Below are 21,786 nucleotides of genomic sequence, written 5' to 3'. Positions count from 1 at the left end.
CGTCTCCTCTTCTCCACAGCTTGCATCACATTCCAAGGCGTTGAGGCTGCATCGGGAGGACTTGAGCCATACCAACAGCCACTCTATCTGCTGTCTAGCTTCCGATCCTTTTCCGCAGAACCAGGATCTTGGCATATACGCCGGCATTTTGCCTGTATGCCTTGCTCTCGGTGCTCAGCACTTCCGCAAGGCCAGCATCTTGTAACCTCTTTACCTCAGCTTCATAACCATGCGTCGCCCAAATGTCATCAATGATCGTCGCAACAATCAGACCTCCAGGTTTCGTAATCCTGATGAACTCCTCGAGAGCCGGCTTGGGGTCAACATGACCATGCGTCAATGTCCCGACACAAGTCACAACATCATAAGTATCATCCTGCTTCTCAATCGGTTTCGACAGATCTGCGGGTGCCAGACTCCTGTATAGCCCAGTCTTCGCCGCAACCTTCAGCATGCCAGTAGAAAGATCGACGCCATCGATGTTCTTGCAACCAACCTGGGCTAACGCAATCCCAGACAGCCCAGTCCCGCAACCCGCATCGAGAATGTCCCCATCGACCTTGCCCAAGTTGTCCAATATAGCTTCGGCAACGTATTTCGGCGCTACATAGTCTTGCTTCGCAATATCATCGTTGAACTGGTCGGCCCACTTGTCGTAGATATCTTGCAAGTCTTTGGAAGTTTTGGAGTTGTGAACGCGCGAGACGTATTCGCACCCGCCATCGCTAGTCGTGACCGGGCCGCTGTCTTGCCTGGTAAGTGTATCCGTCATCGTCGTCGTCTCGAAGCCGTCAGGAAGTTGTGGCCTATTTGGGAAGGTTGGTACGGCAGTGGCTCGTGCGAGGGCAGGGGCAGGGGTCGTTTGTTCCAATGGACTGGTTCAACAATGAAATAAGCAACGATTCCACGTGTACTGACGATTGTGCCTTTGGTATTGATGGTTTGAAGATTGTTTGTTCCTCAATGCTACAGACAACTCTCGTTGAGGCGGGCGAACGACTGCCGCCCAGCAGGACCGCGACTCCTCATCCGTGACCCTCCACGATCCACCTCCACTTCCTGCTCTCCTCCGCCGACGTCACAGCAACACATCGGATAGCGTTCCCGACATGCTGCTCCTCGGCCTCACTGGAAGCATAGCGACGGGGAAGTCAACAGTATCGGGCATATTGTCGTCACCGCCGTACAACTTACCCATAGTTGATGCCGACAAGATTGCGCGGCAAGTGGTGGAGCCAGGTACCTCGGGTTACAAGAAGATTGTAAACACATTCGGGGCTTCGACACCAAATCTTTTGGTGCCAGCTACACCTGAGAATGGCGGCGAGCATGGTCGCAATGGCAAAGGCCGGGGGCTGAACCGACCGGCACTGGGCAGGAGGGTGTTCGGAGAGGGGAAAGATGAGGATCGCAAAGCGTTGAACAAGATCGTGCATCCAGCTGTCAGGACAGAGATGTATCGGCAAATGCTGTTTGCATATCTCAGAGGCTACTGGGCAGTTGTTCTCGATGTACCGCTGCTGTTTGAGTCGGGCTGGGAACCACTCTGTGGCACGATCTTGGTGGTTGCGGTACGAGATGCGAAGATCCAGATGGAGCGCTTACGGGCAAGAGATGAGCACCTGACGGAGGAGGACGCGAAGAACAGAGTCGCAGCTCAGTGGGATGTCAGAGACAAGGCGGAGAGGTGTCTGAGGAGAGGAGACAAAGCGGGCGTTGTGGTGTGGAATGATGGCGACAAGAACGATCTGAAGAAGCAGATCGATCAGGTTATGTCACAGGTGAAGACTGGCAGCCCGCAGTGGTGGGCATGGTTACTACTCCTGTGCCCGCCATTAGCTGCGATGAGTGGAGGATGGTCATACGTGAGGAGCTGGTGGATCAAGAGGCAGTGGGAGCAAGAAAAGCAGCGCGAGAAGGCGAAACTATGAGAGGACCAGACCACAAGACAGCGAAGCGCTCTCGCTACAGCAATGTATTATGACAATGAAGGATTTCTCAGTGAGTTACGAGTGACACAGCTGCTCTTCTGGTCTACTCCAGAAGCACTTTGCACCGGACACAGCTCGCTTGCAACAAGTCGAGTGAATGCAGACACGCCATGAGCACATCTGAAACTTCCAGAAGAAAGCTTTCGGAATGCACTTTGCTTTACTTACCATCGCACTAAACAGCAGGCTTCGTCTTTGGCTACATGGCTTTCTCCTTCCTCGTTCTCGACGAGAACATCGACGACTGCGCTAACGGCTTTCGAGTGGCAGCAACAACGACAACATCAACTCTTGGAAACTGACACACACACGACGTCCTTACTTACCACGATACCCTCACTCAACATACCGTATAACCACCACCTTCGGACTGCTAGCGAGCATCACACGTCTGGAATGGTCGCCCCCAACCGGATTGATCGTCGAGATGGGAAGTGGGATGTCTCGAGTAGCGTCACCTCATACATCGACGATGGCTGCCCGACGGTATGGCGAGGTTCAGCACCCAACACCGACGAGTCGCGAGGACCACGGGAAGGCGCCAGCAGCAAGCGGCATGAAATGGACTCGACACCCCGTAGTGCGACTCGGGTGAAGCCAATTGATGGCGATCTCCTGCAACGGCTCTACAGGGCAACTATGGATGAAAAGCGCCGAGCAGCAGAGGAGTCTCGAGTCCGCGAATCTAGACCAGGCAGCGCCGAATGGGTGCTGGAAGCCGAACCACAGTCGCTCGATCGTGACCTCGGAGGCCTTTACATCCCGCATCATCTGAAGCGCCAGGCGGAGGAGGTCAGGCGAGGACAACGCGAAGAAGCTCTTGCTCGAGCCAGAGAGACACCGCACCATACTACAGCTCAACAACAGACCGAGTCAATCGAGAAGCTGCCTCAGTCCAAGAAGAAGGCAAACAACCCGTCGAAGAGTGCAAACAAAAGCGCGAGTCCTCGGGACGTTCGAGCTCCTGGGAAACATGGCCGGAAAGCTCATGTGGACCTACCGCCATTGCCTGTCGAGGAGGACATCCTTGGAGTGATCGCGGAGGAAGGCGCTACGTTTGCAATCGATGAGCAGGGCCAGGAGCCGGTCGCAGAACAAGAAGAGACTGATCAAGGCCACAAGGAGCCAAAGAAAAGAGGCAAGAAGAAAGGCAAGAATCAGAATAATGCAGGCAAGCATGCAGCGACCGTTGAGGATGTATCGGAGGTTCTGATGGCTGGCTCACTCGCGGACGAGCAGGATGAGCCAGTCGTGATCTCGGAGAACATCGAAACGTCGCGCAGATCCGTAAAGGCTTCGAGTGCCAACATCGTGGCCGCTTTCGACGAGCCACTACGGTCCTCTCACTCGAGGCGACGTGATCGACGGCGAGCAGTAGACTCGAGGAGCCAAAAGACGACATCGTCCAGGAGCAAGCCGTCAAGATCAAGCCCTAGCCCTGCCCTGCACCCGCCCTCCACCAGGGCAACTCCCTTCAAGGTCCAGTCGGCGAAGGCCGATTCTGTGATCAGCTTCCAGGAAGTTGGACAAGGGTGGGCTGGAGAACCTTCGCCACGAATTGGATCGAGGACTTCGAAGACCGGATCAAGTGCCAAAGATGGCGGTATTCCCGACGTTCCACCAACCAATTCGGCCAAGGTATCACAGTCTCCCTCTTCCGTGGCAGGGCACTCCGAAGGAAACCAGTCACATACACCAGTGAAGGCTGTAGACCTCGATGTGCGAGACTGGGAAGAGGTGGCCCAGTCTGTAGAATATGCATATCGGTCAGAAGCACGAGGCGGCTGGGGACAAGAATCTAGCGACGCGAATCCCGCACCGTCAATCCGCAGCCTCGAAGGCGCCGCGACAGATTGGAATGAGTCAAATGCCGATCTTCCCGCTGAAGGAGCCAGATTCAGCATACGCTCACGCCTGGTCTCCATCCACGGCGGCAAGGCGGTCGCACTTGCCTGGGGAGAGGAGACACTTGGCAGGTCCCGGTCAAACCAAATTGCAGCAAAGAACCTTTTCAATATTCCGATCTTGCAAGAGCTTGAATCAACCAAAGCTGCTTCGGCACAAAATTCTTCGAGGAAAACGTATGCTGAGGCGAGCTCAGGCAAGCCTTCAAGGCACGAAGAGGAGAGCAGCAGAAGATCTGGTCGATCACATGCCAATCAGACACCCGATTATGAACAGGCACATCATGCATCTCGTTCAGCGTCAGCACATGAGATGGTAGACATTGGCAGTGGATGGTACCAGGCGACTCCAGAGGTCGGCCGATCCTTCATTCCTCGAAGCCGTTCGCAGTCTCGTGTACGAACGAAACGTAGCTATCGAAGCGGTCAGGCTGGCGAGAGTGAGGTCCGAACAAGAACGGCGAGCAGACACTCTCACAGTCGTTCATTCTTTGCAACAAAGCAGAACAGCTTACACAGTACTCGCGATGCTCATGAAAGTGGTCGCGACGATCAGTCACGATCAGCAGCCTCCACCCAGCCATCTGTTCATGACTGGGCAATTGAAAGCCATAAGTCGGGAAATGTCGAAGGGAGGAACACAACACCGAACACAGAGTCGAAGCAGGCATCTGTAAGCTCTGGATATGGGTGGGAGGATGAGTATCAGTCGAGACAGCGATCTGCAGTTAGGTCAGAAGAAAGAGGCTCTTTGAGGTACTCTGCTGCTCCGGGCCGCCGTTCGCCATCAGAGCCGATCTATGATTACGACGAACCCCAAGTAGAAGTGGGCGAGAAGGTTTGGTCTGGCACTGGGACTGAGCAAGCGATATCGCACAGCTCGCAACCTCATGACCCTCGGGAGCATCCAACTATCTTCGCGGGTAAAGGGTGGATTTCGCCGCACCCGCTCAGCCAAGAGCCCTCAGAGATAGCGTCACCACCACAGTCTAAAATTGTTCTCCCGGAAGAAGCGTACCCACAAGGCGCAACCATGTCCTACGAGGAATGGCAGGCATTGCAGGAACGTGGTATGAGATCGCACCGAAACATTTCTCAGACTGAAAGTGATCAGACCAGGAGGGCGAGACGCCACCACAATCGATACAAGTTCGCTGGCTGGGGAGCACAATCTTCTGATGGGCAAAGATTCGAGCATGAGAGCTCGAGGAACTCCACGTTGGATCGATCTCGGTCACACAGATCTGGCTCAGGTCGCAGCGGCCTTGGTAACAACTATCACGCCCCGACTGTTACCAGCGAGCGTAGCAGCGAGGCTCTCTTCTCGGATGAACGACCGCGAACCACCACAAGCTATATGCTGAAAGATGATCGCAGCGTTAATGAGAGCCATGCATCCAGCAAACGACAAAGCCTTCTCAGCCGCATCAGGACTCTGACTTCGTGGTCTCAAGATCACTCCGGCTCGAAGCAAGCTCACGATTGCTCTGAAGGAACCCATAGCTCACGTCACAACTCTCACCGCAGCTCCAGACCTAACGACTCTAGACAATCCACCGAACGACACAGCTCGCACCGGCAATCCCATCGCAGCTCCGGAGGTGACGACTCCAGACAATCCACCGAACGACACAGCTCGCACCGGCAATCCCATCGCAGCTCCGGAGGTGACGACTCCAGACAACCCACCGAACGACACAGTTCTCACCAGCATTCCCACCGCAGCTCTAGGCATGAGTCCGATCACACGTCCAGGCATAGCTCATACCGGCGCAGCTCAGACCGGCACAGCTCAAATCGGACCAACTCGGATGACAATACTTCAGGCCGACACTCCAGGCGCACCTCTGGTCGTGAGTCCAGACATGACTCAAGCGTGCAAGAGCAGGAGTGGCAAGTCATGGAAGAGGGAAGAAACGTCCGGAGCGAAGTTTCCGAATATAACGGCACAGCATCTCACGACGCTGAAGGACAAGAGTTCCAGACACGGAGCCAAGTCTCTCGTACAGCTACGTCACAGCTGTACTTGAACAGATACAGACCGGAGAGTGTTTCATCAAATGGGTACGAGCTGTAACTCCGGAATCATTGGGTAGCATTATTGTTGCAGAGAATATTGGATCAGAGTAGTCACGGATTCGCGAGGTGCCTTGAGGACACTAGCATACATAGCACATGCGTATACTCAAAGAAAATATTGCAGCAATTCCAGTCGCCGCTCCTCCGTCTCTGCTGGCTCATCAAGATCGCTAAGCGAACTGCGAACGTCCTCACAGTCAGCAAGTATGCCTTCCCTGGAGCACCTCCCCACCTCTCACCCTCCTCTAACGCCCTAGAACCCCTTCTCATGATCCTGCACCCTCTCCACCTTTAGCCCCCCTCTCCACAACACCTCCCCCCTCCTTTGCCCCTCCCCCTCATATCCCTCCCCCTCATATCCCTTCCAAAACTTCCTCAACCCAACCAACACCACCACACCCAACGTCAACACAACCCCATCGACCTTCAGCGGCAGCACCGACTTTGTCCATAACTCCGAGATTTCCCGCACGTTGATATAACACACGACTGTCCACAAGAGTGAGAACACGAGTGAGGAAATCGGTATCGCAACTCGGTCGGAGCGTTCTCTACAGCCTCTGGTGAGTCGGAGGATGTTGTATGCGAAGTTGAGGGTGAAGGAGATGGTTGTGTAGGTCAGGAGGAGGATGCTGAAGGCTGCTAGGAGGGCGATGGAGGGTGGTATGGATGCGGATGTTGTGGATGGCGATGGGGACATGGTTGTTGTGTTTGTGTGATGTTGTTGTTGTTGGTGGTGGTGGTGGTGATGGTGGTGTCAGTGTTCTTGTTGCGGTTTGTTCAGTTGACCTTGGTAGTAAGAGGTACAATGTGTGGTCAAGTAGGCCGTTGAGTAAATTTTCCATGTTGCGCGCATGTGATTCTCTCCTCGTGAATGCGCGTAAATGGAGAACAGCTGTACAAAATCGCTTCCTTTCAACGCTATCAAAACACTATGTTATACCAGCATATAGAGCCTCACAGCTCTCAATGCCACAGCCATCCACCTTTGTTCGATGTTCGATCGCCATGCCATTACGCCACCTCATGCTGTCCATCTAGAGCGGAGATACAGTTCGCTTTTGTCTGTGCAAGTGCAAGAAAATGACAAGCACGAAGTTTAGTATAGTAGTTTGTACAAATCCGGAGCCAGATCATCTCATGGCAGGGGCGTGGGTATCATATCACACACTCATCGTGTCGTTGGTAAGGTCTGAAACCGGTCGGTCATGGTGGCGAGCTTAGAAGCCCATGCCGCCCATACCTCCCATTCCACCCATACCGCCCATGCCGCCTGGTGGGCCGCCGGCCTTCTCTTCTGGTGCCTCGACAATCGCGACCTCTGTGGTACCGAGAAGCGATGCAACACCAGATGCATCAGTGAGACCAGTGCGAACAACCTTGAATGGATCCAGGATACCGGCGGCGATCATGTCAGTGTACTCGCCCTTGGCGCTGTCGAAGCCCTTGTTGAAGTCCTTGCCAAACTCGTCCATGAGCTTGCCAACAACGACAGAGCCCTCAGTGCCGGCGTTTTCAACAATCGTTCGTGCAGGCTTGGTGATGGCATTCTTCACAATTGACACACCGAGCTGCTGGTCGAAGTTCGATGGCTTCACGCTGCTAAGCGCGTTCGCAGCGGCCTTGAGGAGAGCAGTGCCACCACCTGGGAGAATACCCTCCTCAACGGCAGCACGGGTAGCGTTGAGAGCGTCGACCATGCGGTCCTTCTTCTCGCCGACCTCAACCTCGGATGCACCACCGACCTTGATGACGGCGACACCACCCGAAAGCTTGGCAAGACGCTCCTGGAGCTTCTCCTTCTCGTAGTCGCTAGTGGTTGGGTCTGCCATGACACCGCGGATCTGCTCGCAGCGCTGAGTGACAGAATCTTTGGTACCCTCGCCATTCAGGATGACAGTGTCCTCCTTGGTTATGGTGATGGAGCCAGTTGAGCCGAGCATCTCTGGGGTAGCCTTCTCGAGCTTGATGTCAAGCTCATCAGTGAAGACAGTGCCGTTGGTGAGGACAGCAATGTCGCCAAGGATGCTCTTGCGGTTGTCACCGAAGCCTGGTGCCTTGACAGCAGCGACTTGCAGTTGACCACGGAGCTTGTTGAGAATGCAGACAGCCAGAGCCTCACCGTCGATGTCCTCAGCAATGATGACAAGTGGGCGGCGGAGCTGCTGGGATGCCTCAAGAGCTGGCACGATGTCCTGGACGGCAGAGATCTTCTTCTCGGAGAGCAGGATGAGTGGCTTCTCGAACTCGACCTTCTGCGACTTGGTGTCGGTGATGAAGTATGGCGAGATGAAACCACGGTCGAACTTCATGCCCTCGGTAACCTCGAGCTCGTCCTGTGTGGTCTTGCCCTCCTTAACAGTAATGACACCCTCTTTGCCGACCTTCTCCATGGCGTTCGCGAGAAGTGTACCAATGTGCTCGTCACCGTTGGCGGAGATGGTGGCTACCTGCTTGATCTCGGCGGAAGTGGTGACATCGCGCTTGTTCGCTCGGAGGTATTCGACAACGGCCTCGACGGCAGCCTGGGTGCCGCGACGGAGGTCCATTGGGTTGCAGCCGGCAGCGACGTTCTTGACGGTCTCGGAGAAGATGGCGTTGGCGAGGACAGTGGCGGTGGTGGTCCCGTCACCAGCAACTTCGTTCGTCTTGCTGGCGACATCCTGCAGTAATCGAGCGCCGAGGTTCTCGAACTTGTCCTTGAGCGTGATGGCCTTGGCGACAGTCACACCATCTGCGTGTCGTTGTCAGCCAATGCATAGTATGCGTGTTGATGAAGATGGATCGATGCATACCCTTTGTGATCTTGGGCGAGCCGTAGCTGGACTCGATCAGGACGTTTCGGCCCTTGGGACCAAGTGTTGTCGCGACAGCCTTTGCGAGAGTGTCCACGCCATTGAGCAGCGATGCTCGGCCCTCAACGCCAAACTTGAGCTCCTTGTGTGCAAATCTTCGCTGGGCGAGAGTGCCGGGTGTGATTCTCGAAGACGAGCGAGCTGCTGCTCGGGAGGAAGATGTGATAGCACGCTGCATCCTTACAACACAGCCAGATGCCAATCAGAAACAAGGGGTATCAGCGCCGGGACTCCCGATGGCAATGAGGAGAATGTAGTGTGATGGAGAGGAATGGAGGATGGTGTTTGGGAAGGAGAGCTCGTGGATAGCAATCGCCGTAGAAGATTCCATTCGTGTTTTCCTCAGACCACCCAGCACACTTTACCGCTTGAGTGTAGAATGGGTAGCTGCAAGGATGGCCTAAAACATGTCAGACACGGTGAAGATGTCCAATGAGAGCATTCCCGATCTCGCCGCAACATGCCAACCACATGCACCTCTCTCCGAACCTTAGTGTCCTCTTCTGTTGAGCTACTCTCATCATCATACACTCAGTGTCTTCATCTAGCTGCGGTGCTGTCTTGTCAATCCGGCGCAGCAGCAGCAACTGATCATGGGCACAGCGCAATAGCCCGTACCGAGGAGCGTCCTCGTGGCAACATCGGGATGTAAACCCGATCTCATCATATGAGCCTGCATGCGATTGCAACGATGATCGATATTGAAAGCGTCGATATCCTGCGTCGCGCCTACTGCTGTCACTCCTCGCACCGCGTATCCCGCATGGCAGCGCGACAGCCCCAAAGACACTCACAGCTTCTGTCAAGAATCAGGGCCTCACAGATGACAGCAACGCTCTGCGGCGCCATATCGCGTAGAGCCTTCGGACCAGTCGTCAGCACTAACAGACCGCCTGTCACCTGAGCCCATCTTGCTCTCAGCACAGTATTGTCGTCGCAAAGTTGCAGGCGACTGATCGAAGCCATGACTGCGCGAACCCCGACAAGCAGAAAGAAAGACAATAGTGCGGTCTGGGTACCGAGCGTGACGATGGAATTGACATGGCGCAAGAATCGCTGGTAGAGTCAAGAGCCTGAAGCGCGTTGCTTGGACCTGATCTTTAGAGGCGCAAGTCTTTGAAGTCGTCAGTCAAATTACCATGGCCATCGTTCGGCGAAGCGGCAGCTGCCGCTTTTATTCGGCCCCCTGGAGCGGCTGCTAACACTTTCAGAGCACATGCAGCTCCTGCTGCATCGAGCAGTCAATGGAAGCTCATACATGTAGACGATTACATGTCGTGATAGCAGGTAGCGGCGAGACGCTACATGCACTTCGTGGCACGTTTTGATCTCGTGCGGAAGGTGGATCGCGAAGCGGTAGATCTGTTTGATCCTTCTGCGACCTATTGCGACAGCTCTAAAGGCCATTCGTTGCTTCCCTTTCCTACTTGCGCAGCTAGTCAGCACCAGTTGCCCTCACGGCATTGGGAGAGGCATTTCAAGAGGTGAGTCAATTTTTTTCGCAAGTATGTTTGTCCGCTCAACATAGAACATCTTCTTCACGAACACATTTCTTCGATACATTCACCGCAGTCTTCAGCAGCCCTCTCCGGCCACTCTGGTCCTTGACGAGCCAAAGCATGGCACCTCGAGTGGTCGAGCATGGCACGCATGCTCGACAACAAGAAGAGAAGCGAAAGAGCATGTCGGAGATGCTGTTAGATTACATAGCGCGAACTCATGGACTTTCCGATAACATCAACAGCCAAGGCGCGCCCGAGCACCTGCTTGCGCCAGATATCGACCCCCTCGAAGTTCGCTCCGATGCCAAGAAAGCGGAAATCAGAGAAGAACAGGCCAACATCGCTAGAGAGATGCAATGGAGTAATGACGAGGGTTTCGAGCTCGATGACCATGCGTTCAGAGAGGACAGTCTTTATGGCAGGCAGCTTCTGCCCGATGACCTTGCGACGAGCGACGATAACGAGCAGAAGACCGTGCCTTTCCCGACAACACCATACGCTACACTACATCGCGACAGCGGGCCGTGGGTCGAACCAAAAGTCGCGGGATATTATCTGGATCAATGGCCTGGTGCTACGCCACCTCGCCACAAGCAACTCGACCCTGCAGCTTGGTCACGGATGGTCGGAGAGGATGCATACGTACCTTCGAGCGCATCGTCATCGCCGCTGAAGCGGACTAGAAAGCCAACGGCGAAAGCGACGGCCAGCACAGATCAATTTCCCAAGCCTCCTCCCACACCACTGACTCCACGACGAAGACAGCCGGTCGCGCAAGATGTTGTCGCAAATCCAAGCAATCCACACAACACCAGATCGGCGACGAGCTCGCCATTGACTGCGCGACGAAGACAGCCAGTCGCGCAAGATGTTGTCGTAAACCCAAGCAATCCACACAACACCTCGCCGTTGACGAAGAGAAAGAGGGCTGATTCTGGCACATCTTGCCCGAGCACAGCGGCCAGCACAGACTAGGTATCTGAGCATACATCCACATCACTCAAACCACGACGAAGACAGCCAGTCGCGCAAGAAGTTGCCATAAGCTCAAGCAATCCACATAGCACCAGATCGGCAACGAGCTCACCATTGAAAAAGAGGAAGAGTCCGGATTCTGATACGACTTGGGGGCTGAAGCTGCTGGCAAAGGAGTAGAGGCCTGTTGGAATTTGGAACATACATGATAGTGCGCGTCGGTAAGACATACCAATGGCGAGACGTGCACAGAGTGCACACAAACACGCAAACGGAACTTGTACGAGAATCGGACCCTACAGTGACAGGACTTACTACCGCAGGTCATGGGAGGGGAAACGATGTACGCCATCGACTAGCGCTAAGGCGCTTGTGAATTGCCGTCTAGCGCCTGCAGCGACTCATGTACTGCAGGCGCAAAAGCAGCTTTTCTCTAACTTATGCATGGCAGCGAGCTTGATCCATTCCGCAGCGCGCGGTAATGTAGATTAGCACACCAGATAGTTGTTTTAATTCTTTACTACATTCCCTGATCTCACTGAGCTTCGTTCTCAATGACCTTCGGAATTCGAGGCATGTTCTATGCAGGACGGAAAAGGTAGTATCCCTTTCAATAGATGGCCTTTACGTTGTTGTCGAGGCATCTCGTCTGATACCCTGAACACCTCAGATCTCGACTGGGCTCCCAAATCTACAACGTGAAAAACCTGTCACCGAAATCCCCCAACCCAGGCACAATGTAATTCTTCTCATCCAACCCCTCGTCCACAAACGCAGTCACCACCCTCACTTTCGGGAACCTCTCCGCGAAGTTCTGTACACCTTCGGGACTGGCGATCAAATTCAGGAACAAGATCCTATCCTCGGGTACACCCTTCGACCGCAAGACATCGACGGCCATAAGAGCTGAGCCGCCAGTTGCGAGCATCGGGTCCAACAACAAGACCCAGCGATCTTTGATGTCGGAGGGGAGCTTGTCGTAGAAAAGACGGGGCTTGGAGGTCTCTTCGTCGCGCTGGATGAGGATTTTGCCAATGCGCACGGAGCGGCAGCATTCGCGGAGGGCTTGTTCCATGGCTTCGCCGGCGCGCATGATGGAGACGCCGCAGATCTTGCCTGGGTCTATGTTAGGATCTCATGATCGAGTATGAAGGACTGTGGCTGTGGATACCTTCGAATTCAACCCCTGCGTATGTGCGCCCGACGGGAGTGGTGATGGTCTTTGTCTGGACGGGTAAGTGGTTGAGAGCTTCTTCGACTAGAAGACGGCTGATGCGGTTGCTGTGGAAGATGAAGTCTGCTCGGCCTGTGCCCTTGTCTCTGATCATGGTGAGGAGGGCGATAAGTTGTGGTGTCTGGGGCAGGATGTGCAGGTTGTCGATCTTGGGTGCTGTTGAGACTGTGGCCTTGGGCTTCTCCTCTAACGGTCTGTACTCAGGGCCCAGAGATTGACTTGGTGCTCTGATCAGAGGCGATTTCTTGCCTTCTGTCTTGTCCGCCATGCTGGCTGGGCTTTCCAATGGCTGTCGAGGAGAGTTTTCTGGTATGTCAGACTTTGCTTGAGCTGCAGACGCGAGTGCTTGAGAAGTTGTGACGGGGTAAGGTGAAGCCGCTGGAGGGCTCTTCAATGGCTACTTGCTACATAGTGGAAATAGATATCAAGGTGAAGTGTCGCGTGCCTATCGAACCTGCATCGGCCAGGCCCACACAAGGTTTGCGCTTCGGCGGGCGCCGCCCTTATCCTTGCAACCCTGTCTATCGGAAGACGTCCGGCTAAAGGGTCTCCCTCTCTGTCACATCTCACCTCACCTTACCGTCCATTCACCTACGTATACAGGACCTCGTGCGCGGGCCGGACGATAATCACGCGCTCAGCTGAGCTATCACGGGCACCGCTGGTCATCTTGAGCGCGTGGCGATTCACTGCGAAGCCATCGTTGTACTCTGTTTGCGCCGGACCTGACCAACGCTGAATTACAACTGTCACACCATGCATGTCGGAGCGTGAGCCTTGCGACGGGATAACATTCCTCATGCGACCGATGATAAGACGACCATGGCGACGGTGTCTCCACTTCCATCAGCGCGTCGTCGTAAGCCAGCAACCTATGGCAAGGCTTCCCGAAACACCAATGCCTGGAACGTGGACTCCTTCGGTGGCTTGAGTGAGGATGAGACGCCGGTCAAGAAATCTGCCACTTCGCGGACCACGACAGTAACAGAGAGCTGGCCAGTACGGAAACAGGGTTCAGCGCCGCCTACACCCGAGCCTGCGAAGCAACGAGCGAAGAAGCAGGACGCTTTCGATGTACCTTCCTCAGATGACGAGGCTGAGACTTATGTCATGCGATTATCACCGCCGGAGCATCTCGTCAAACGCAAGCTGATCAGTGCGGCTCCAGAACAGGAGGCAGAGCTAGCACCATGGGAGAAGCGCAAAGAACAAGCCACTGGGCAAGATGATGCTTCAACCACACGACGGAGGAAGATTGACCAGGCGTCACCTGATGCACAGCTGCAGGCAGAGATCGCAAAGGCGTTACAGCAAGAGGAAGAGAAGCGGGCAAAAGACGTCGACCTGCCAGCGCGACTAAAGCATACCATACCTAAAGACGCTGCTCCGGGCCCGGGGAGAGTATCCAGTCCTATTGCACAAGGGGCTGCCGCGAAGCTCCAAGCCAAGAAGCTGCTCAATAGTGGCGAAGTCGCACCTCAGCTTGCAGTAGAAAGCTACAAAAGGCCAGGAAATGACACCGGCGACTCCAGTAACATTCCACGCAAGAGACTACGTCCTACTGAACCTGATGCGCCTACGAACGAGGATACGGATATGGCTGAGATAGACCCAACGCCATCGTGCGAGACTTCAATAACCCGGAAACCAGGACAGATTGTCTTCGACCTGCTAGACTCTAGCGAAGATGAGGCTGCTCGTGCCAGACCAAGTCCTATCAGCAGCTCCGCTATCAAGCGCAAAGATCGCCGTGGTAAATTGGTCGCATACGCGCGATCATCTCCTCACAAAATGACATCTGCGCCGGCACGTCTCAGTAACATGCTTCCGCCAGACAGCGAAACTAGCGGAACCTCCTCCAGCCGCTCTCCTTCGGTGGCCACCAGCCGGCCTACGACCCCGAAGAAGGCAACGAGCTCAAGCAAAGCCTCTACACCGGACACCATGATGAAAGCGAGTGGCAGCATGACACCAAAGCAAGTACGGCTGTGGACAAATTTGTTGTCCAATGAGAACGCGGCACCCTCGCCAAGTGCACTTCCCATGGAGGACTTGCGATTACATACTGTGCGAGCCAAGAAGACTACGACTCCAATCACAAGCACGCGCACCTTGACAAAATCCAGCTCAGACGTCGGACACAGGCGCACTCGACTCGTCGATCTACTTAAAGCTTCAGCGCCTAGTTCGGAGAACGAATCGTCAGACGAGAAAGATGAAGACACAAGTACTGACGATGTTGACATGGCGGATAGCGGGGCAGATGAGCCAGATGACGAGCCAGTGGCAGCGTCTCAACAATCGCAGAGCCAAAGCCAAGGTGCCAACAAGATTACGTATGCACGAGTACGGTCTTATCTGCCAGAAGATAGTCTGGAGGCCAGCTTGATGCTCGATCTTCCTGCGCAATCGCCTGACAAGGCTGCGCTGTCACGGCGACCTACTGAGAGATCCAACAGGCAGTCCCAGAAGTCTGAGTTTGACATGGATGAGAGCGACGATGAAGCGGCCGCTGGTCGTCTGCGTACTGTACACGAGCTCCGCGCCACGGGCACGAATCAACGGTTTATGGATGATACTGCTGGTCTGTTGGATGACATTTCTAATCACCAGGCGTCTGCACGAAGCCGAAGACGGAGTGCAATGGTCGAGCTGGCCCGTAAGCTTTTCGAGAAGCACTTCACGGAGAAGTTTGTCAGGCAGAGTTTTGAGCGCCAACTGCTCGCAGAATGTGATGCTGCGCCCGATCTCGTCACTGACTTCGCACTGAGCGCAGCATTTGTTGCAATAATGATCAACGAGCCGCCTGATCATGTGGTCGAAACTATGAAGTCGGCCGGCTTGCTGTCCTGGCTGGGCCGCTTTCTTGCCATGCGCACAAATATACAGAAGGCCACACGAGACAGGCAAAACAACATGTCAAGGTCCGCGCAGGCCACATATACTGACTTTGTCTCAACGATTGCAACGAGCGATGCAATATGGGGCGGTCACCAGCCCAGCACTTTGAGTCCGCGCACACTTGCTCTCAAAGCCCATGATCAACTCGTCCGTCTACTGCGACGCACAGGCGACAGGTCAGAGCTGATTTCTGTGGACGACATTCGAGCACTCCTGCCGAATGACCAGGAAATCGAGGTACTGCCGGACGCAAACGCGCTGGCTGAGGTGGTCGTTGCTGTCTCGACCCTGGAGAGCCTCTCTACCACGGCGCTGGCGCTGGCATGGCCATCCGACATCCTGGAGCGCATCAGAACGCTGCTGGTCTCAGCACAGCTTGGGCCCGACAGTGCTCAACACGTCCATTTCTTGACTCTGCGGCTTTGCCTGAATCTGACGAACGACAATGTGCGCAACTGCAAGTCTTTGTCAAAGCAGCCAACAGTGCGGTGCCTGCTGCGTACCATCGATGAAGGCTTTCCCCGATTGGACGCGGCATCATCTGAAGAGCAGCGAACCATTGACTTGGACTTGCTTGTGCTTTCGATGGGCGTGCTGATCAACTTGACAGAGCACAGCGAAAGTGCTCGAAGACACGCGGCGACGGGAGATGTTTCGCCACTGTTGGCGGCTTTGGTGGACGTCTTCCTGCACGGCCAAAAGGTGCTGCTGGAGGCCGAGACGGTGGAACAGAGTGTAAACAACGTGGCATATGGGTACCTTGCCGTAGTCCTGGCCAATTTCTGCACCAACAAGGAGGCTAAGGCGATCATAAGTGCCAAGCTACCGCACGGCAGGCTTGACGCATTGGTGGATGCATTGACGGAGTTTGTGGCCCATCACCAGAAAGTTGACACGCTCAATTTTGAGGGCGAGGAAGGAATGAGCGTATGGAGTGCCTTCACGGAGAAGCTGAAGGCTGTGCTACTGAAGCTCAAAGCAGAGGCAGACGCGTGACGGGCGTTGATGAGATTAGCATGCTACAAGAGATGCCCCAAGACTGCAGTGTTCCCATAGACCTATCACAAAACGATGTGTGCATCCCTTTCGGAGCACATGCTCGTTACACGATCCTGATATCTTCACCCTTCTTTAGCCGGTAGGGCTCATGTTGTGTCGCGTTGTACAGCATATCCTTTTGCCCATGACTGCGCAGGCTGTCCTCCTTGCCGACGAGTGCCGCCTGGTAGTTGGTCGGCGAGTCGCATGCGTCGCGCAGCATATCACACGCGGTCCCGACACGGAAGAGTTGACATGGAAGACACGCAGAACGGAGAGCATCGGCCACGACGCGCTGTCGGTACTGTACGTCAGGCGTGAGTAGTTAGCTGCCGCCCGCGGGTTCGATGGTTCTTCTCGAAGTCATGATGCATGTTAAGCGACGGCGGCTAGCGAATGGCAATGCCTGTATATGGCCTCGATCCCTGCTCATCGTCGAATCTCTTTCTCGACGCGAAAATCCTCCGCCGCTTGACCGCAGCATGATGGTTGCGTTCATGTGCGAGACAGGAGAGACCTTGCTGCCCGACGCGCCTGCCGTGCCGACCTACCTCCTACCACTCTCCTAAGTATCATCATCTTCCTTGCAGGTACCAGAGTTCGCGTGGCAGCATCATCTCCGTTTCAACTTTTGCAGTGAACACATGCGCGACCAGCATCACGAGCAGAAGCAGAAGCATTGATACATGGTCGCAGAGCAGCCAGCGAATGATCGCAGCCCATCATCGTCTTATCACCCTTTGCAGGCGGCGGGCCGAGTACTAGAGGAAGCTATTACCTACATCTGATCTTGCAAGATCGCATTTCACAAAGGACCAGCGATCGCTCTCATACACCCGCACTCTCACTCCGGCAGCTCACCAATATGCCGCCCCAGCAGAAGCAGCGCAAGATGGCCATTGTCGGCAGTCGATCTGTCGGTACGTCCATCGCATAGCAGCACATCCCACTTCCCACGCTGCACGCATGTCCCTACACCCACGCGCATGAACGCCACTCGCAGGCGAACGTGGCAAACAAGGCAATGCATACCGCCTGCAAACGTGAAAGCTGACAAAACCTGCGGTAACCAGGCAAGAGTTCCCTCACCGTTCAGTATGTCGACGGGCACTTTGTCGACTCGTACTACCCGACCATTGAGAACACGTTCAGCAAAGTCATTCGCTACCGGAACCAGGACTTCGCCGTGGAGATCATCGACACCGCAGGTCAAGATGAGTACACGATACTCAACAGCAAGCACTTCATTGGCATCCACGGCTACATGATCGTCTACTCGGTCGCTTCCAAGCAGAGCTTTGAAATGGTCAGAATCATTCGCGAGAAGATCCTCAACCACCTGGTAAGCACGATTCATCCATCTCCTCAAACCAATGTCTGACCCACCTACCTCGAACAGGGTGCCGACACCGTGCCCGTCCAGATCGTAGCGAACAAGTCCGACCTCCGCCCCGAACAACGACAAGTCCAGACCGCCGATGGTAAGCGTCTCGCCGAAGAGCTGGGCTGCGGGTTTGTCGAGGCCAGTGCACGCTACAACGAGAACGTCGGCAAAGCCTTCGAGGGCATGATCGGCGAGATCGAGAAGGCACAAGAAGCAGGCCAGCCAAAAGAAGGAAACAGCAAGTGCAACGTGATGTAGAACTCCCACGAGCATGGCCAGACCGGCTTTCAACAGCTTTGCGGATACGTGAGGAAATAGTATGACAAGGTAAGCGGCGACGCACGATCGTCGCGAGGAACAATTGCTAACACTTGCCGGCTCAGCAGCGTGCGAGATGCCGTGGAGGAAAAGCGTGCTCGGGCCATGGCAACATAACAACATATCTTATACGAAGCGATGGAAGTCTGACAATCATACCGCCGCGCAAGAGGACGAATACCTGTCGACACCAACGATACAACGCCGGCCAAGATCACACAATGGACATTTACGGATACGTAGCTTGGAGCCCTCTCTGGCGCAAAGTCCGCCCTGAAGGCGCAGGCAGAAGTGGTGCATGGCGCAGTTCGCGTGAGCGGAATATCTTTATGCCCGGGGGGTTGGGGCCCGACGGCGGACGATTCGGAGCCTCTTCTTGAGGAAGTCAATGTCTCCGCCTCGACTGCAGCAGCACCCTCTGAGGGCGGCAGTGCGTCCGGCTCAGCCTCAACGGTTCGACGAGTGGAGTTTATTGCGTCCTCTAGAAGAGGCTCCCGGATCACAATTAGTTGTCGCAAACGAGGAGGCACTGGGCGATGTAGCTGGCATTCAGGAGCAACGATAATATTCCAGCTTGGGGACGGGACAGACTACGGTCATTGCTGTACACGTACGATCGAAAATGATACATGATCTTTATTGCAATAGAAGTTTCGCTATACAATGCAATGCGATGCTTGACGCATAATCCTAGCTCGCCGGGTATCTCCAAAAGCAAACGCCAAGTTTCTATCATCACGTCTATGGACGCAGTCAATGCCAATGCCAGTAGCTCTCTATGTGACTACTGCACCTCACCTATCCGCCCCCGATTCTTTCCCTCTCCTTCTACGCGGCACACTCATAGGTCTCCGCCTCCCCACCCCCGTCTCCGTCACATCTCTCGGCTTCGAATGTTTCGAGCCGGAGGAGGTTTCGCTAGACTCTTCATCGTCTGATGTCTCCCGTGACGCCACCGAGCTGCCAGCCTGACTTTCAACTCTAACGCTCTTTGAAAGTTTCCTTTGGATAGCTCGGACGGGAATCATGACCGGTTTGACGATCTTCATGGCTTTACCCTTTCGAGTCTGGGAGATGCAGTGCTGGCAAATTCCCAATTCTTCATCTGGGGACGCTTCGTCCCTGGGACCGAGATCTGGCTCGAGAGTGATGATGGGACGCTCGGGGTCCCAGTTCCATTCCCCATCGAAGTGGCGGGCAAAGACCCGTTTCTGGGCTGCTGCTATGCGCGGTGGGAGGTCGTTCGTTCCGTCTTCTATCTTCTTCACCTGCTTCTCGTTGAGGTCGCGGTCTGGGATGTGGTCGGGGTAGACGGTGTAGTAACACGCCAAGGGCTGGAGGTATCGGTCCTCATCGTCCTCGGTCAGCTGGTCGAAGAATTCGGTTCGTTCCTGGATGGTCATGGCCTTGGTCACGTCGTGGATGAGAGGGACGAATTTCTCCTTCCAGTCTGCGATTGCTTTGCCTGCTTTGCCGCCTTCGTGGGACCAATCTTCCCAGAGCTTGGGCTCTTCGCGGTAGTTGCGGAGCGGTGTTGGGGCTTTGAAAGATGAGTCTGTGGAGGGTCTTGCGCCGGGGTGAGTTTGAGAGTCTGAGTCGGTGGATTTGGTCGATGCTGGTGCTTCTGGTGAGCCTATTGCTGAGTCGATCGGCTTGCAATGTGTCGAGTGATGTGAGATGGGATCGCGTGTTGTCTTGGTAGGTATTGGTGATGCGGTGTCAACAGGTTTCTGTTCAGATGTGTGCTCAATGTGTTGTGCTGCATGCTTCGTCTTCATGTACGCCGTAAAGTGTTCCTCGAGCGAAGGTCGCCCACATGTGCGTTGTGCACCCATGGTGATGGTATTCCAATATCATCAATGTGTGCTCCAAGAAGTGATTGATGTCGTCGAGGAACCCAATCGCGGCAGGTGTGTTGATGTGGTAGCGACGGCAAGTTGCGAAAGTATGTGCTTTGCATCTAGCCTACAACGCGCGGGTTCATCGTGTGTCGACGAGTGAATGGAAGTGAGTTGGTCAGACATGATGTTGTAAAGTCCGAGGGTATGGTTGCTTTCGCGTGGCAGGCGGAGGCAATCGTGGAATAAATGGGTCTGGATGGATTCGAGAATGACGATAGAGGTTAATCGCGCTATTGGGAATGACCGGGTAAAGCGGATTGTGAGCGCACCTAGAGGTTGAAACCGGCAAAGGCTGAATTCATTGTGGTATGTCATTTGCATTCCGTGCTTTGATGCAAGCCTTTGTTCACCATGCGCCGCCCTTGGCATGTCCATGTGATGGCTGCAGACCAAACACACCAGACCACTTGCGCAATTCGCGTGCTCGAGAAGACCGGCCACGCGCGCGGCAGATGCAACGTTCTCACGCGACTCACGTCACAGAATGCGACGGGTCGACGACCATCTCCGAAGTTCTGTGCAGATCGTCTTTTCGCGAGTACTGCTATTTCGGGAAATTCGGCACCTTTGCCGTCTAAAGGCCGTCTCGTATCATGGTCTGCGATCATGTCCATGAAGCGCAATCCCATGTCGCAAGCTTCTGTGCGACGCAAGCAGATATAGCTGGCTGCATGTCGTGTCAAAGTATTCTGGGGTATCTTCGTCCTCATCGAGCGCTTCGAAATCGGTCGGATTCCTCATTCCTCAATCTTCATCTGCAAGGTCTGCCTCTCCATCCGCATCGTCATCGTCTATGAATCCATCATCTTCAGCAGTGTATTTCTCGCCTGGTGCTGGTCCTGCTCGCGAATGTGGTTGTTGTGGTTGGCGATGCGCAGAGGCTGGAGCTGCGGTGCTGGTCCCGGCAGTCTCCTTTGCGACGGCGTCGCAGGCATCGATCCAGTCGGCATAGACATCAACAGGCTGGGAGAGGTCTACTATGCGTCAGTACTTGCACTATGTCACTGCGCCTTGTTGTACCCACAGTTCACGCCTGTCTGGAAGTTCTGGAGGCATGACTTGCAGTGCAAGTTGCCAACGCCTGCCTTCTTATCGATCTTGACGCCGACCGACGTCTCGTGGTTGCAGAAGACGCATTTGAAGTTGGTCGCAAGGACTTCGCGCTGGCCAGCTGTCAGTTGCGATTGTTACTTGAATGCGACGAGGCATGTGACACGTACCTGCTTCTTGACGGGACCGCGCGAGGACTTCTTTCGTTTTCCCTGGTGTTCGTTAGTACAATGCGATCCAGCTGCATGGCTTTGGTGACCTACCATAGCGCTCGAGAGTGGTGTGGTGTGGTAGTGGTGAGCCTTACTCGAGACAAAGTAGATGACTTCACTCCAGTCAGTTGCTTTCGAGATGCAACGCGAAACTGTCGCGCTAGTGGCTGGTCACCCGCCAACACCAACCACGTGCCTATCCTTCAGGCTTCGGGCAACGATAAGCATCGCACCTCGCCGCTCTGTGGCTATCTTCTCCATCAGACACCACGTATTTTGTCTTGCAGTCGCTTCGTGCATACTCATACTGTCGTAGCTCTACTCTCGCTCAGCATTGTTTGCCTGATCACGAGTTCATCTCTTTGCCCGCCACTTTCACATTTCCGTGTTGTTTGCATTCGGCCATCGATAACAAGTTCCCAGGACAAACGCAAAGCACTTA

At 54.7% G+C, this 21,786-nt stretch overlaps 11 protein-coding genes across 11 annotated transcripts; 5 read left to right on the top strand and 6 right to left on the bottom strand.

Moving 5' to 3' along the window:
• Nucleotides 1–94: 94 nt before the first annotated feature.
• Nucleotides 95–772, bottom strand: CLAFUR5_07136 (Methyltransferase-like protein 27; the record flags this gene model as incomplete). Its single annotated transcript, XM_047906284.1, has 1 exon — nt 95–772. The coding sequence occupies one exon, from the start codon at nt 770–772 to the stop codon at nt 95–97; it is 678 nt and encodes a 225-aa protein (XP_047763466.1).
• A 337-nt stretch (nt 773–1,109) lies between these two features.
• On the top strand, nt 1,110–1,931 carry CLAFUR5_07135 (Dephospho-CoA kinase CAB5; the record flags this gene model as incomplete). The annotated part of the gene is made up of 1 exon (XM_047906283.1): nt 1,110–1,931. One exon carries the CDS (start codon nt 1,110–1,112, stop codon nt 1,929–1,931), a length of 822 nt encoding a protein of 273 aa, XP_047763459.1.
• Nucleotides 1,932–2,387: 456 nt separating this feature from the next.
• Nucleotides 2,388–5,925, top strand: CLAFUR5_07134 (uncharacterized protein; the record flags this gene model as incomplete). The annotated part of the gene is made up of 2 exons (XM_047906282.1): nt 2,388–5,273; nt 5,350–5,925. The coding sequence occupies 2 exons, from the start codon at nt 2,388–2,390 to the stop codon at nt 5,923–5,925; spliced, it is 3,462 nt and encodes a 1,153-aa protein (XP_047763460.1).
• Nucleotides 5,926–6,227: 302 nt separating this feature from the next.
• On the bottom strand, nt 6,228–6,674 carry CLAFUR5_07133 (uncharacterized protein; the record flags this gene model as incomplete). Its single annotated transcript, XM_047906281.1, has 1 exon — nt 6,228–6,674. One exon carries the CDS (start codon nt 6,672–6,674, stop codon nt 6,228–6,230), a length of 447 nt encoding a protein of 148 aa, XP_047763470.1.
• A 520-nt stretch (nt 6,675–7,194) lies between these two features.
• On the bottom strand, nt 7,195–9,007 carry CLAFUR5_07132 (Heat shock protein 60, mitochondrial; the record flags this gene model as incomplete). The annotated part of the gene is made up of 2 exons (XM_047906280.1): nt 7,195–8,708; nt 8,770–9,007. The coding sequence occupies 2 exons, from the start codon at nt 9,005–9,007 to the stop codon at nt 7,195–7,197; spliced, it is 1,752 nt and encodes a 583-aa protein (XP_047763461.1).
• A 1,441-nt stretch (nt 9,008–10,448) lies between these two features.
• CLAFUR5_07131 (uncharacterized protein) lies at nt 10,449–11,306 on the top strand (the record flags this gene model as incomplete). The annotated part of the gene is made up of 1 exon (XM_047906279.1): nt 10,449–11,306. The coding sequence occupies one exon, from the start codon at nt 10,449–10,451 to the stop codon at nt 11,304–11,306; it is 858 nt and encodes a 285-aa protein (XP_047763462.1).
• A 691-nt stretch (nt 11,307–11,997) lies between these two features.
• CLAFUR5_07130 (Uracil phosphoribosyltransferase 1) lies at nt 11,998–12,808 on the bottom strand (the record flags this gene model as incomplete). Its single annotated transcript, XM_047906278.1, has 2 exons — nt 11,998–12,422; nt 12,478–12,808. The coding sequence occupies 2 exons, from the start codon at nt 12,806–12,808 to the stop codon at nt 11,998–12,000; spliced, it is 756 nt and encodes a 251-aa protein (XP_047763463.1).
• Nucleotides 12,809–13,362: 554 nt separating this feature from the next.
• On the top strand, nt 13,363–16,437 carry CLAFUR5_07129 (uncharacterized protein; the record flags this gene model as incomplete). The annotated part of the gene is made up of 1 exon (XM_047906277.1): nt 13,363–16,437. One exon carries the CDS (start codon nt 13,363–13,365, stop codon nt 16,435–16,437), a length of 3,075 nt encoding a protein of 1,024 aa, XP_047762835.1.
• Nucleotides 16,438–17,344: 907 nt separating this feature from the next.
• Nucleotides 17,345–18,121, top strand: CLAFUR5_07128 (GTP-binding protein rhb1; the record flags this gene model as incomplete). Its single annotated transcript, XM_047906276.1, has 3 exons — nt 17,345–17,399; nt 17,553–17,821; nt 17,879–18,121. 3 exons carry the CDS (start codon nt 17,345–17,347, stop codon nt 18,119–18,121), a joined length of 567 nt encoding a protein of 188 aa, XP_047762888.1.
• Nucleotides 18,122–18,975: 854 nt separating this feature from the next.
• On the bottom strand, nt 18,976–20,016 carry CLAFUR5_07127 (uncharacterized protein; the record flags this gene model as incomplete). Its single annotated transcript, XM_047906275.1, has 1 exon — nt 18,976–20,016. The coding sequence occupies one exon, from the start codon at nt 20,014–20,016 to the stop codon at nt 18,976–18,978; it is 1,041 nt and encodes a 346-aa protein (XP_047762909.1).
• An 810-nt stretch (nt 20,017–20,826) lies between these two features.
• Nucleotides 20,827–21,398, bottom strand: CLAFUR5_07126 (Transcription elongation factor 1; the record flags this gene model as incomplete). The annotated part of the gene is made up of 4 exons (XM_047906274.1): nt 20,827–21,056; nt 21,107–21,245; nt 21,303–21,344; nt 21,396–21,398. The coding sequence occupies 4 exons, from the start codon at nt 21,396–21,398 to the stop codon at nt 20,827–20,829; spliced, it is 414 nt and encodes a 137-aa protein (XP_047762908.1).
• Between the last annotated feature and the right edge of the window lie 388 nt (nt 21,399–21,786).

The sequence above is a fragment of the Fulvia fulva genome, chromosome 6 (assembly GCF_020509005.1).
Source record: "Fulvia fulva chromosome 6, complete sequence".
Lineage (NCBI taxonomy): Eukaryota > Fungi > Ascomycota > Dothideomycetes > Mycosphaerellales > Mycosphaerellaceae > Fulvia > Fulvia fulva.
This window is presented reverse-complemented; position numbering and strand designations above follow the sequence as displayed.